The 14,096-nt window shown below is 38.6% G+C and overlaps 1 protein-coding gene across 33 annotated transcripts in view; it reads left to right on the top strand.

Annotated features, from left to right (window-relative positions):
* ARPP21 (cAMP regulated phosphoprotein 21) overlaps positions 1-14,096 on the top strand; it is a 202,625-nt gene that overhangs the window by 137,253 nt on the left and 51,276 nt on the right. For 19 of the 33 annotated variants that reach the window (XM_066992407.1, XM_066992411.1, XM_066992413.1 and 16 more), the window contains 3 exons: positions 735-794; positions 3,313-3,545; positions 10,833-11,063. In XM_066992407.1, the coding sequence (XP_066848508.1) occupies positions 735-794; positions 3,313-3,545; positions 10,833-11,063 (524 nt within the window). The remainder of the gene's footprint in view (positions 1-734; positions 795-3,312; positions 3,546-10,832; positions 11,064-14,096) is intronic. The other 14 variants (XM_066992419.1, XM_066992429.1, XM_066992424.1 and 11 more) reach the window with 6 other exon arrangements.

The following is a 14,096-nucleotide window of genomic DNA, read 5'->3' as shown; positions in this document are numbered from 1 at the left end:
ACACTTGTGTGCAGGTGAACATGGCCAGTTCTGATGTCTGCATGTGGTTCACTTCGTTTGAACCTGTGAGCTGGATTACCAGCTTTCCTGGTGTGAGGATACACACTCAGGTGGAGATCAGTAAAAGGCCAGGGTGAAATTTGGGCTTGTGTTACCATCAGCACTATTATCCGGAGAGAGACCTCTGCTGCATCCATCAGAACACTGCTTTTTCTTGCTGCATGCCTTACAGCCTTTGGCTAGGTTAAACACTTAAACTCATACTTAGCTCTCTGCATATGAGCAATCTTGTTGATTTGCTGTGTTGAAAGTATGAATAGGTTTAAGTGCTTTGCCTCTTTTCATCAGAGAACTTGAGCATTTATCTGAGCTGCAGAGACTTCCAAGGGACTTAGCAAGTACATAAAATTATATGTGGTATTTTGCTGGCTTGCATTTTTATCTTATTAGGTGATATTTTTATTAATTTTCTTTTGGAGATAGAAATATAGTTCCTTGGCTTCTGAGAATTACCTTGCTTGGTAATGGGAAATAAATGGCCTTCAGCCTCCCTGGATGACATTTCTTATGTTCTGTTGACAGTGTGCGGGTGGGGTGGGGGGGCAACTTTAGCCTTGGTTCTTTAACTTTTAATCTGGCAAATGGGAAGATGCTCGAAACTAAATGTAATTTTACAGATAAGAGAAATTTGTATTGCTGTATGTGCTACCATAATCTTTCTTTTCATTTTTCAGTAGGCTCTTGGAAGACAGTAGTATATGCAATGATACCCATAAGAAAAGACAGCTGTTTAGGTTTGTATGGCTTACTATATTTAATGTTTCCCAGTAACTCTCACTTCTGATTCTACCTGTGTCCTCACCAAGGGATACCTTGACGGGTCTGGGTATGTCATTTTTCTGTCTGGAAGGGAGCACAGAGATCAAAGTTATTACTCTGCCAATCCTGTGCTCTCTGAGTGGGGAGGTCACAACAAAACTTCCTTTGGCTTTACTGATCATCAGCTCAGTCAGCTGCTTGGACTGACACAATTTGGTGGTGACTGTGACTGGTGGAAGTTCATTCTGCTTTGGTTCAGGCATGTTTCACAGACTAGTGCCCAGCCCGACTTTTTTTTCTTTTCATTGTTTTATTAAAAGCTCAAATAAAAATATACTGACGTAAAACTCGTTGAAGTTTTTAATTTAGAGCAGAAGTGTTTTGAAAAGTTTTGTGCCCCCTCCCATCCAAACCCTTGTTCCCTCTGCCTGGAGAACAGTCAGGTGTATCCCATATCCCAAACGACATCCCATGATCCAAGGAATCAGTCCAAATTTTCATGGAGAATGCTGGAGCAGTGGAAGACCCAACCTGAGTATCTCTGAGGGGCTTAGGCAGACTCTCTTCCAACACCAGGAGCACCCACAGTTTTAAATCAACCAGAGTTCACCACAATCAACCAATAAACCATGATAAATCTTAATCAGAACAGGCAGAAGTAACAAATGCTTTCAGAAGCATGTCCTTCACCAAACATGGGGATAGCTAGGTAGAAGTAGAGTGATCACTATGCTCATCTACACATTGTTGTTTGCATATGTAGCAGTGATAGTCTGTCACTTTAAGTCTGAATCATTTGTATCACATAATTTTTCACAATGAGGTGCAAGGATGCAGGATTATTTGATGTGTACTTGTGTTTGCCAACTGTGTATGTCTGCACAGCAGCTGCAGAGATGAGAAGACCACTGAAGGAGGAAAAGAGCTGGAGCTGCGTCCCATGGCCACAGGCAGAAAAACTTCTCCATGCTTTAGGCTAGCCTTGATGATCTGAGGGTCTTGGACTGGGCATGCAGGAGTAAGGAGGCATCGAAAATATCCACGCAGAGGCTTTTAATAACTAATATGTATTCAGGTTTGGGGAGCAAATAAGAAATAGAGAACTGGGATATAGAAGCATTCATTTTCTCTCCCTGCTTTTTCACTAGAATATAAATATAAGATTTTTTTATACTAAGTTTTAAGCAGAAGAATGCAAAAGAGTTTGTAAATAATATACCTCTTTTTATTTCCAATTAAATCTGCAGGATAGTTTCTTTTTAAAATCTTTTTCCTTTTTCCTTTTTTTTTTTAATGTTGTTGCTTCTGTGCTGTTTCTCTTTGTGCTTTCCCATTGTCTGGGTATAGCAAAGGTCAACAGGTAAATACTGCCAATCACATTGGTGTGAGGCTCTGGTCACAGGCAAGGAACGCGTCAACCTGATCTGGTCTTTGACACCCTGCTCCTTCACGTCCTCAAGGGCACAGCTTGGCAGGTTCTCCAAGTAGAGAGCAAGAGCCACGTTTGCAAGGAGAAGGCGACTGGGGAGGCGGAGAATAGATACAGTCTCATCCTTTTGATTTGTAGAAAGTGCCTTGAGCCTGCAAGATATTAGAGTGTGAAATAAGACAGAGGGTTGGGAAATGTCTTCTCAAAGCTTTCCAAAAGTCAGTGTTATTAGCCTCACTTGGGATAATGGCTGTGGTGCTCTAAGCTGTAGTAGGCATGCTGGTTTTGTCATTTTAGCAGCACAATGTAAGCTATTCATCATAAGTAAGTCAAATTCTCCTCTGGTTTCTGCTCTCTGCTCCCTTTGCTGCATTGCCATGCACGGTGCACTGGCTGCTTTACAGCTGTTCAAGTACAAGTAGTCCCTACCTAGAGCTTTTTGCAATTTAACGTTGGGATACAGAGGAGGAATGTGGTGCCAAAACTGGTGGGATCTCTAAATGGATCATTAGCATTGAAGAGTTTGGGGTCATGCTAGGAGCTAGAAGGACACATTTAGGGAAAGGGATTGGATCACTTTGCAGAGCAGATGAAGAGGCAGTGAGTGGCAATAAGCTGCAATAAAATTGAAGAGAGTGGATGTGAAGACAAGGCCAGAGGGCAGGTGAATTTGTTGAGGAAAACTGTACAGTTGATGGACAGCAAAGAGAGAAGGAGTGAGGGATTTTCTGCAGGAGGAGATGATCAACAGGCAATAGAAGTGCTATGTCAGTCCTATGTAATATTGCTTCATCAGTCCTGTCTAGTGAAATGCTCTTGGGATATATGCAAAAGGGAAGAAGCAGTAAGTGCTGCTTACACTACTACAACAGGAGCTACAACAGTGTTAATTTGCTGAAGGTGGATGAGTATTGGGGTCAAATTCCCCCTTCCAGGCATGCTTCTGTAAATACAGAGTATTTATTTTTCTTCAGTAGGCTCACTGCAGAGTACCCAGAGATAGGCTCTAACCTGTTGTCTTTTTTTTTTTTTTTGGTGCATAAATCTTTTTTTGATGTCCGCAGGGGTAACAGAGATAACTCGGGGAAGGCATCTGGCAGTCGGCAGAGCAGTACGGAGAATGAATTGAAATGGACAGATCACCAGAGGCCATGGAGCAGCACAGACTCAGACAGTTCAAATCGAAATTTGAAGCCAGCCATAACAAAGACAGCAAGTTTTGGTGGCATAACCGTCCTGACAAGAGGAGATAGCTCATCAAGTAACAAAAGTACCGGCAAACTGTCTAAAACAGGTAGCTAGTACTGTATTGGGTTCACAATACACTTTGTCATGGGTGATAAGTGACTGTACTGAGGATACCAGATATGTGTGTCTATCTATATATATTCTAGTAGCAATAGTAGGTCTACAAACCCTAGGTGAAGTAGGCTTTTCCTGGATTAGAGCATTTGCACAACCTATTCAAACACTATCTGCAATTCCTGTAGCCTCAAAAGGTAGTAGTCCTTTTGAACAGAACAAATTAACAGCACATATTTTACTTTTTTGTTAATCTTACTCTTTGTGAATAGGGAAGAATGTTGTATATCCAATGAGAAATCCAAGAAAATTTTGTTGTCAGTGCTAAAATGCAGACCATCTGTACAGCCTCTCCCTATCTGTTGGCCGATGAGCCAATGTGCTGTGGTGGAAGCTCTTGATTCATAGAGGTCCTGCAGCCTCTCCATTTTCTCATTTGTTTCCAATTAAATGAAAGCCGTATTTAAGGGGACTATGAACCTGGTGGGAATTCTGCATTTATTTGCATTAGCTTCATGGCTGCATTAACATATGAGTGAGTCACAGGGTCTGGATCTAAGTAATTTTAAGCCATGCCATCAAGCCACTTTATTTTATTTTATTTTTATTTATTTATTTTATTTTTATTTATTTTATTTTATTTTATTTTATTTTATTTTATTTTATTTTATTTTATTTTATTTTATTTTTATTTATTTTATTTTATTTTATTTTAGTGTAAAAGTGCATAATAAATAATGAGTCCATCAGATAATTCCATCAATTTGATTCACTTGATAAATATTGTACAGGGAAAGTGGTAATCAATACTTAGCACTTAGTGCTTTTTCAGCTTGAGAGTGTTTTATGGATGGTACTTAATTTAAACCCAGTTTATCAAACCTAGATTAGTCGGATTTCACTCCTGTTCTCCAAATGGTATGATACCTTTTCTCTGCTTCAGGATGCCCAGGAATGGTGTTTTCAGAATAAATCAAACAAACCTTTGACTTGGTAACTACATTCTGGATCTCAAGATCTCAAACGTAGTCATGGATTTTGGTGCATTTCACAGATGGAAAGTCACCAACTAGTCAGGAACCTTCTCTTTCAAAACCTGCTGCTCATAAAGATGGTGGGAGCTTTCAGAATAGCCTGCTCGTTTCTTAATGCTTTTATTTTACCTTTCTTTTTGAGACCTTAGACAATGTTTGTTTTTTTTTTTTTTTAATCTTAAAATTCTCCTTCAGTTTTACTCCACTTCTGTATATGTGTAATTCTGTGGAATTAAGACATGAATTTGTCTTTGAATATGGTACAGTATAGTTTTGTTTTGTTTTGTTTTACACCTCCAGATTGTTTCTGAGCATAAGCATATGTAACATAGCACAACCACTGTGTACGTAGCTTTGAAAATGTGCTCCTGTGTTTTTGTTTTTAGTCATATAAAGGATGAATAGGCTACACAGTGTAGTCTGAAGTATGCAGTAGACCATGTTTATACTTCCAGGTTTCTTTGCCTCCCATGAAACTTTCGTTGCATCAGAATTTAATTTGTTATGCATGAATTAGGGAGGAGGCAGAGGTTGCTAGTATGCTTTTTCATGTAGTTCACCTTCAGCAGAGAACAGTTAAAAGTACTTCTCTGAAGCATAGTATTGCAGAAGTTCAGAGCATTTACCACAGTGTCAGGGAAATCCAGTTTGAATTGTTGAGACATCTAGTTGCAAAAGACTAATACTTTTAAATAACCATTTTAGTGTTAAAAACAAACATATTAAAGGGTGCACTTAGGAAGATATATTAAAGGAGACATCTCTGAAACATTCCAATAATTGTAAATGCATCTGCACTCTATAGGCACCAAACCCAAAATTGCTTTCAAATGAAAGCTCTTACAATAAATTTTTAAAACATAAATGATATTAAAATTCCATGTTCTTTGCAGAGAAATTACATATTGTAAGTAGTTTGACTTTTTTAAAGCAAAGATCACTGTGAAAGCTAGATGAGGCATAGAAAGAGTAAAAAAGAAATTAAATAAAAGGGCCTGGGGGAGAGCAAGGCTGGATGTCAAAACAAAGACGCATCTTCGAAGCCAGGACACAAAGTGAAACTGTCAGTCAGCCTGTGGAAAGTCAGAGGAAATAATATCTGAACTGCTATTTCTGTCCTTCTCTCTGAAATGTTTTTAAATGACATTAAAACAGAAGCAAAAGACTTTTCAAAAAATAATGGAAATATGTCTTGTTAGTGTTCTCTCTTCACTTAAAAAGAAAAAAAAGATGCTTAGTGCATTCATACAGCTGTCAGAGCCTCCATGTGCTATTTGCGTATGTTTTGCAAGAGGTACTTGAGGTACTAAGCAACATTTCATTTTGCATGTTTCTGTATTAGATCTTCATTACTCTGTAATCCAGTCATAGGCAACACTGGACATATGCAACAGTGATAGGCAACAGTGGTCCACAATTACACAGTTAAAGCTTTATCATGGTTTGGGGGTTTTGTTTATTTACAATAGTGATTGAAATGGAATTTCCCAGGTATCATTACAAACAGAAGGCACGCTGCTGTGGTAAGGCAGAGCCAAATAGATGCTAATTCTGTCCTAGTTTTCATCTACAGAAAGTACTGGTATATTCTTTGAAGTGCTTTATGATTCATAGTAATGGATTTAAAGCTTTTCTGTCTTAAGCATAGTAAACATGAAATCTGTCTGAAGTCTGCAGTGGCTCAGAATGTTCTTCATTGGCCAAATGATGGAAAATGACAATTTTGAATGTGAAAGTTATTCTACATCAATGACAGTCATCCAGAAACACTGTCAATTATGTTTCTCGAGCATGGACTTTAAGGGATTTTCATTGATGGCTAACAGCAGCCTTTGAGAATATATATTGCGATGCAATATTAGCAGTGTAGTCTTTCCAGATCATTTCTAATATTGTCACCAGAATTAAGTGTTCTGCCCTTAACCTTAACTTTGACAAATCAGTAATTGATTTTACATAGCAGAAATAGAGGAACTGAGCACAGAAGGATGTTTGCCTCCTCTTAGGCAAAGACAGATCAGAGAACATGCTGTTCTCCACAGTAGAGTGTAGCAGTGTCTATTAGTCTTATATTTTAATTGCATTCAGCTGTATGGTAATAAAAGTGTTTAACAAAGGAATTATGCTACTTCATTCTTGCAGACTTCACAAAAGGGTCTGTTTGAAATCCATTGTGTGGCTATTATACTGGTTCTGAGTACTATTTTCATGCACCTGTTGATTGTTTAGAAGGCACTGTTCCACTTAAAAGCACAGTTCTTATATTTGAAATAAAGTTTTCTACTTCATTATTTTGCAGCTTAGTAGATACATAGATGTTTTATTTAAGTCACAATTCAGTGCTGAAATGGGGACTTAATAACTTAACAAATCACTACTGAATCGTGTTCCTACAGTGTAGGGACATCCTACAAAACCTTGGTTAGTTTAGATTTCCCATAGGAGTAGTGGACTTCCCAGGGTTGACTAAATGTGTGTAGGTGCAAGTGAAATAGACGTCCCTATGGCTAACAAAGATATATCTCTGCAGTCTCTAACCACACCCATGAAGGGAAAATCTAGCTCATAAACCACCATGCTGTTTTCTGGCACATTACAATAGCTTTTAATGCACATTATTAGGAGGGAAGACAAGATGTGTTCAAAAGAAATGTGTGCATCTTTATATCTACTTAATTATTGGAAGACATACTGCAATCTTTACTTTCAATACTGCATTATTTAGCTTCTCTTAATGCATTATTTTCCATTAAGTGGAATGCACATCTGTTGGAGTATATTTCTTTACCCCCCTTTATGAAAAGCTGGCTGTCTTCGGATATCAGCTGTGTTGATAGATATCTGTAGGAATCATTAACTTCCTTGGAGTGACTCCAAGTAATTGGAGCCCCAGTCTAATCTCTCCTGTTAGGTGTTCGTTGCTACTCCTGTCAGGCGAAGGCGATTATACTGCAGGCGTTTCATTACATTAACTTTTTTTTTTAATGAGATATCCTATAAATTATAACTTTGTATATGGGTTTTGGGAAATTTATTTCCGCTTCCTTATGATTTCCTTTAATCAGGTATTAGCCTGATAGATCTCATAACTCCAAGAGAAGTTGTAGGAGTGCTGCTGTGTGGGCAATAAATCTTGAGCCAACTGTTTCAGTCATACACTTCCCACCAACTGACTGTGTTAAAACATCAATCTTAATTTTAGAAGCACAGCTTGCAGAAAATTGTGTTCATGTGAGCACGTATGATTATCATTTAAAAAAAAAAAAAAGGAAAACCCCCTAAATATATTATAATATACAGAAATGCAAGTGACTTATGAAAGTAGCAAACAAATATTTCTAAACAGCACTGTACTGCTCCTGAAAAATTGACCAACTGGAGCAAATATTGGGTACAACTTGTGTCCAGTTGATAAGAAAGGAAAAACTTATCATGGACTCACAAGATGGGCTGAGCAAAGAGGCTGAAATTCATCAGATACTGAATACTAACCAAAAGAAAATAGAGCAAGCCATGTCACATTGCTCACTAGAGCTTGAATACTGGAAAATGAATGCAACCTTCTTTCTTTCCCCCTAAAAATTAAGCTATTAAGACTTTGTGGTGATTTTTCTATCTCATTCTCTTTCACTGCTCTTTGAACTGCTATATCTGTCAGAACACTTAAATATATTTATATTAATTGGAAATGATGAGAATATGAAGGTGATTGTCAGCTGTGAAGCAGTAAGAAATAGAAGTAGCCATCATTGCATACTGGAAAAAGAGGTTGGGTTGTGTAACGGGGGCAAAAATCTCAATTACTCGAAACTTCTTGCAGAAGTATTTAGTAAGACCTTTCGTAATGTGAATCTGAATAAAGTTAGATAGTTGACATTTTCATTTGCTACACTACTGAATGCATTAAGTGGTGATTTCTTATTCCAAGTTTAGAAACTGTGAAAACAGCTAATCAGAGCTACAAAGACAAGATTAATCGGTGGTAATTTCCAAACATTAATGTTGGAATTTATTTGGCTTAATATGTCTAGACTTAAAATGATAAGAAGTAAGTTGTAGTGTTGGGAAAATTTAACGTAAATTGTAGTAATACTGGATAAATGGTGGCAAGAGTGATGAAGTAATAAGATCTGGGATTTTTAAAAAATATTCAGGTAATTGCTAAAATAATTTTGTGCCTTGTTTTCATTCTTTCAAAATTGCCAACTTGATCTACTGCTACATGATAGAGCAGATTTCTGATCTTTTAAGGCAGACATTTCAAAGCTATCATCTTAGGCAACGTGTGGTGATAGCTCCAGAGATTGTTCTACTGTTCCTGGCTGCCATTTGATGAGTACATCTGAATTCATTACAGTCCTTTGGCTTTTAACATTCAGAAGCTGGTAAAGATCAATCTGTGATTCTGCCATAAAACCAGCTGAAAGGAAGGGAAAAAATTGGATGTCAGAGCTTCATGTTTTTATTTTTTATTTTATTTTTTTTTTTAACCTAACAGCATTTCTTCAAATAGCACAAAATGGGGAGAGAAGAATCTCAACTTAGGTTTGATACTACTTCTAGGTGTAGAAATAATAACAGGGATGTGGTAGTGATGGGGGCTATGGAATCTCATCCTGAATTTCCAGGTGGCTTTGTAGCCAATGGAATTCAATAGATGACAGAGAAAAGGAGAAAGTAAAGCAAAAACTCCAGCAACGTGAAATGAATGTAGAATTGCCAGAGGGGTCCAGGAAAGGACCTGGTAAGTGCCATAGGAGGGAAATAAAATTCCAGCAACTGCATTTACATCTGGGAGAAAGATGCCAAATATCACTTGTAGCTTGCTGAGGGGATGACCTCCAAGAGTATCTCTGCAATTAGTACAAATGCTGAAATCTTTAATCATCCAATAAATAGGACTGTCCCCGGAGGAATAATCTCTCCGTTTCCAGCCTCAGTCTACACAGAGAGCAAAAATTAACTAAAACATTAAACCAACTTCTTCTGTAAAGATGTTTTTTGAAAAAATCGTATTTGTAGAAATAAAAAAAAATCTGAAATCACTATGAGTTTCTTGATTAGATATTGGAGAAACAGATTTAGTGTCCTACCAATGGCAAGAAGTGCACAGCTCATAAAGAGGATTATCTCTGTCATAGCTGCAATACAGAGGTGAAGTTTGAAATGTACATTAGCTTTTAAACAACAGTCAATAATGATCTGTGGAAAGACACTGTATGTTTTAGATAACGGGATGCCGGTGTGATTTCTTCAGGGGAAACCTGTTTTGTTCTAATTATGAGGAAAGAAATGAATTCCAATATGGATTTGATTGAGAACTGAATCCAAGTAGTTGACTGCTGGGTCCTTCTGTAGCATCCCCATTATGAATGCTGTATTTTGGCCTTGAAGTAAGAAGTTTGATGAAACTGAAGTCTGAATTCTGTCTTTCCTTTTAGTTTATACCTGCAGGAAGACCCTAAGAAGGTTATAAAAAATTTAAGTTGCACAGAAGTAAAATACAAAAAAGTTGCATTTTTTTTTCCATCTGGAAAGAAGCATCTGTATAAGACATTTACTTTCACACCTCCTATGTATTTGCCTTAACATCCTGCTATTCATCTGAAGGAGCTATTCATCTGAGCCTTATGTTCTCAGAGATTCTTATCATTTTTACAGGACAGAAATTGCAATCTGATCAAGTAAAATCTCTGAAATTTGGAAATTACATTGTTTTAAAAGAATGCAGCTCCCTATCCTCCCAGGCACAGATATGTTTTAGCACATTTGATTTAGCTTCATCGATCAGCTTAAATAATCTAGGTGCTGAAAAATCAAAGTTGCAGAAATGTTAGGTAGCTGTGAGTTAATGCCACATGTAGCACAGCTACCATGTTTTCTGACTGAGAAAGCAGTTGCTGTTTTTTTTCCTTGCAGAAAACATTTTTAATTTCTGTCCCTGTGTTTAGCTTTTATACTTTATGAACCAGTGCCTTTGCATTCTAAATACATACTGAGCAGTCTGTGTTCTGCTTGATAAAACTGTTTACTAGATACGGAGGAACAGGCTTTGCTGGAGGAAAAAGGGATCTTTTGAATTAAGTTCATCTGAATACTGAGCTCAGTGGCGAGGGAAAACTCCACTTCTACCAGCTGGGCATAGACTAGTGCTTGCCTTTGCAATATGTGAAGCCTTACACCTGTGTATGCGATGTGTCTGATGGAGACTTGGGTCCCTCATAACTGTGGTTGTGTCTCTCTGTTAGGCTCAGAGTCTTCCAGCAGCGCTGGCTCCTCAGGATCCCTGTCACGAACACATCAGCCTCTCCAAAGTGCACCTCTTGTCCCCGGGGTGACGGCCAGCTCTTCAGGCACCATGTCCTACCCTGAGAATGGGATGAGTGGCCAGGTGGCACCCAACAACACCAGCTATATCATTCTTCCACTTGAAGCTGCAGGGATACCGCCTGGCAGTATCCTGCTCAACCCACACACAGGTCAGTCCAATGCTCTCCTGCCTTGTACTGGCCTTCAGTGGTTCTGATGGCATCTAGGGACTCAGCAAATTCCGTGTTTCTAGAGAGATTTTCTGGTCAGAAGTGATAGAAACATAATACTCATGCAGACCCAGGCAGGATTTTCATCTTGTAAAGTCCTGGCGCTCCTTGGCTATGAATTCTCTGAGATCCCATTAACTGTAGTAGAGGTTGATGCTCTTCCATATCGAACATGCTGAGATATGGTGCAACTGAATGAAGTCTGATGCTCAAAGTTTTAGAAATTGCATTTAGCAGTAGAAGAATTTCAAAAGGCTTAGATGCTGCTTTTGAATTAGCACTTTGGAGTTGATTTTCTTATGTAAGCTATGTGATTAGCAATTGTATTTAAACTGGAAGTTTTGTGATAAGAGAAAGTTGTATTCTCCTCAGTTCTGCATTGGTCTGGTAGTTAGCAGAACTGCAGAGCATAAGCAAGATGCTCACTGTCGTCTAAGCACTTTAGAAACCACTCAGCTTGAACCTGAGTGCTTGTTGAAAGTTTAAGGCAATTTGTTACCTTCTTGGTCCAGATGAACCTTAAAAAGGTTCACAGAGGTTGAGACTGTGATGCTTCTTCGGTGTTTTTGCACTATTTCAGTGACCATGACTAGCTGTGCTGTCATCCTTAGCTGAGTTATGCTGGGTTTAAAATAACAAAGCATACAGTGCACTGAATTTTCCATTATGCTGGGAATTGAGATTTCAACTCCAAAATATTTTTTTTCAAAGTCTTTAATAGAGCATTCAGGAGCTTTTTATTTGAGGATTATTACTTAAAACCAGTATTTTATATATATTACACCTCTCTGTTATGAGATCTTAATGCAAATGTGTAAAGCTGATCTGTGAGTCCACTACTAAAAATATTCTTTTAGTTAGAGTGGAGTCAAGAAAAACTGAAAGTTGCAGTATTTAAGAAAAACACGCTCTCAAAAAACTATTAAACCAAGCTTTCCTTAGGCGTAGACAGATAGAAGCATCTGGTGTTGCATAATACCCATCAGTACTGTCACTAGACCAGAGTACCCGGTCTTTCCTCTTAGTTTGCCTCATTGTCTGCAGAGGCATAACCAAGAGCTCCACGTGTGTTGTACGTTTAATATTCAGAGAGTAAGTGGGTTTTGTGCACACATAGTAGTGTGTTGTTGTGTTTTGTGTCTTTTTTTTTCCAAACCGTAACTTTTGTTTCTGTAGTTAATTTGTAAATATATGCATACTGAAGAAAATGGAGGGAACAAATCCATCTAAGGACTGAAATTCTCAACTTCAATGTATAGCTTTCATGCTGTTACATGTGCTGGAAGTCAGTCTATAATGTAGTGTCTACTGTGTTTTTAAAATGCAGCAAAATACATGCTGCAAATTTGCCACTCCTTGGGCTCAAAATCTTTGCATCTTATTACAGTAACATTACAAAAGAAGCTCTGTAGGGAGGAGACGTAGAGATTGCTGGATGCTGTGCTCGACTATCAAAGTGATGGATGCTGTCAGAAACATAGATGAAGAGAAGACAGTTTAAAGAAAAGGGAAAAAAAGAGCTTTGTTTCCTGTAATGAACAGATTTTCTTTCTTTATGTAATATTATTCTTTAGTTCTTTATTCTCCTCTTGGAGAGTGGTTACTTCCTATCTTCTCTTTTGATCCTAACATTGTGTCCTTTAAAGATCTTTGCTTCCTTTCACACTACATAGACACCGACTGTGCAAGCCCCTAATGGCACCCAGAAATGCTGTCAGACTCCCTTCTCTCATTATACTGCTCAGCTCCTTGTCAGGTGTTAGCAACCATGCTTTCTTTTCCATATCCAGTTTCCTTCGACTCCTCTCCTTGAGTTTAGCCCTCTTCTTCCCAAGATAGAGAAGGTTCTGGCTTGCTTTGGAAAGAGACCATTAATGCAGCTATGTTCTTATACTTTGCATTTCACCTGCCTCACCAGTCTGTTTTACTCTTTAAAGGATTCCCCTTGACATGTTCTCTGACTTGACCTCTTTGACAGTCTAAGAGCATTTATGTTTCATTCTTACTCCTTCAAATTGACATAACAATCTTTGTCCTATCAGGGCCACAGTTCATAACTTAAATATGTCTTCCCTGTTACCATCTGATCTCTCCTCTTCATTTTCTGTTACAAAAATTCTTTTTAAAAGGTCTTTTTCTCATCTGTGAAAGCATTGCTGGACTTTTTCTCTTATAGTCCTGTCATCATTTGCTGATCCACGTGAAACGTTCTTTATGGTTTCCCTTCAGCATCTGGCACAGGCTTCAGGAGCCTGTTACCCTGCAAACCTAGTCTGGCTTCCAGCAGGCCACTTAGTGCTTTTTGGACTCATTTTCTCCGTGAGCCTCTGCCACAGTGTTTTTCCCTTTAGACAGCAGTCTGTGGCATTTTGGTTACAGGTATTTATTCTTTGCAGCTTTGCACCATGTGACCAGCAGGGTCACAGCTGATTCTTAAGGAGAAGATAACCTTTAACTAAACTTCCACTATCTCGTTTTGTGGGACTTGAATATCCCAAACCCATGAGAAGACACCAATTGGAAGTAAATATGTGTTGTTGCAGAATCACAGAATCGTCTAGGTTGGAAGAGACCTCCAAGATTATCTAGTCCAACCTCTGACCTAACACTAACAAGTCCTCCACTAAACCATACCACTAAACTCTACATCTAAATGTCTTTTAAAGACCTCCAGGGATGGTGACTCAACCACTTCCCTGGGCAGCTATTCCAATGCCTAACAGCCCTTTCAGTAAGGAAGTTCTTCCTAATATCCAACCTAAACCTCCCCTGGCGCAACGTTAGCCCATTCCCCCTCATCCTGTCACCAGGCACGTGGGAGAATAAACCAACCCCCACCTCGCCACAGCCTCCTTTCAGGTATCTATGCTATTCGTAAGTATCATTGCAGCCTTCCCCAGTCTCCTAAAGTACTTCTGCCACCTGAGACTTCCAAGCTGAGAGGGAGGAAAACAGGACAGGACATTTCTCTCC

This window comes from Anser cygnoides, chromosome 2, assembly GCF_040182565.1.
Source record: "Anser cygnoides isolate HZ-2024a breed goose chromosome 2, Taihu_goose_T2T_genome, whole genome shotgun sequence".
Taxonomy (NCBI): domain Eukaryota; kingdom Metazoa; phylum Chordata; class Aves; order Anseriformes; family Anatidae; genus Anser; species Anser cygnoides.
This window is presented reverse-complemented; position numbering and strand designations above follow the sequence as displayed.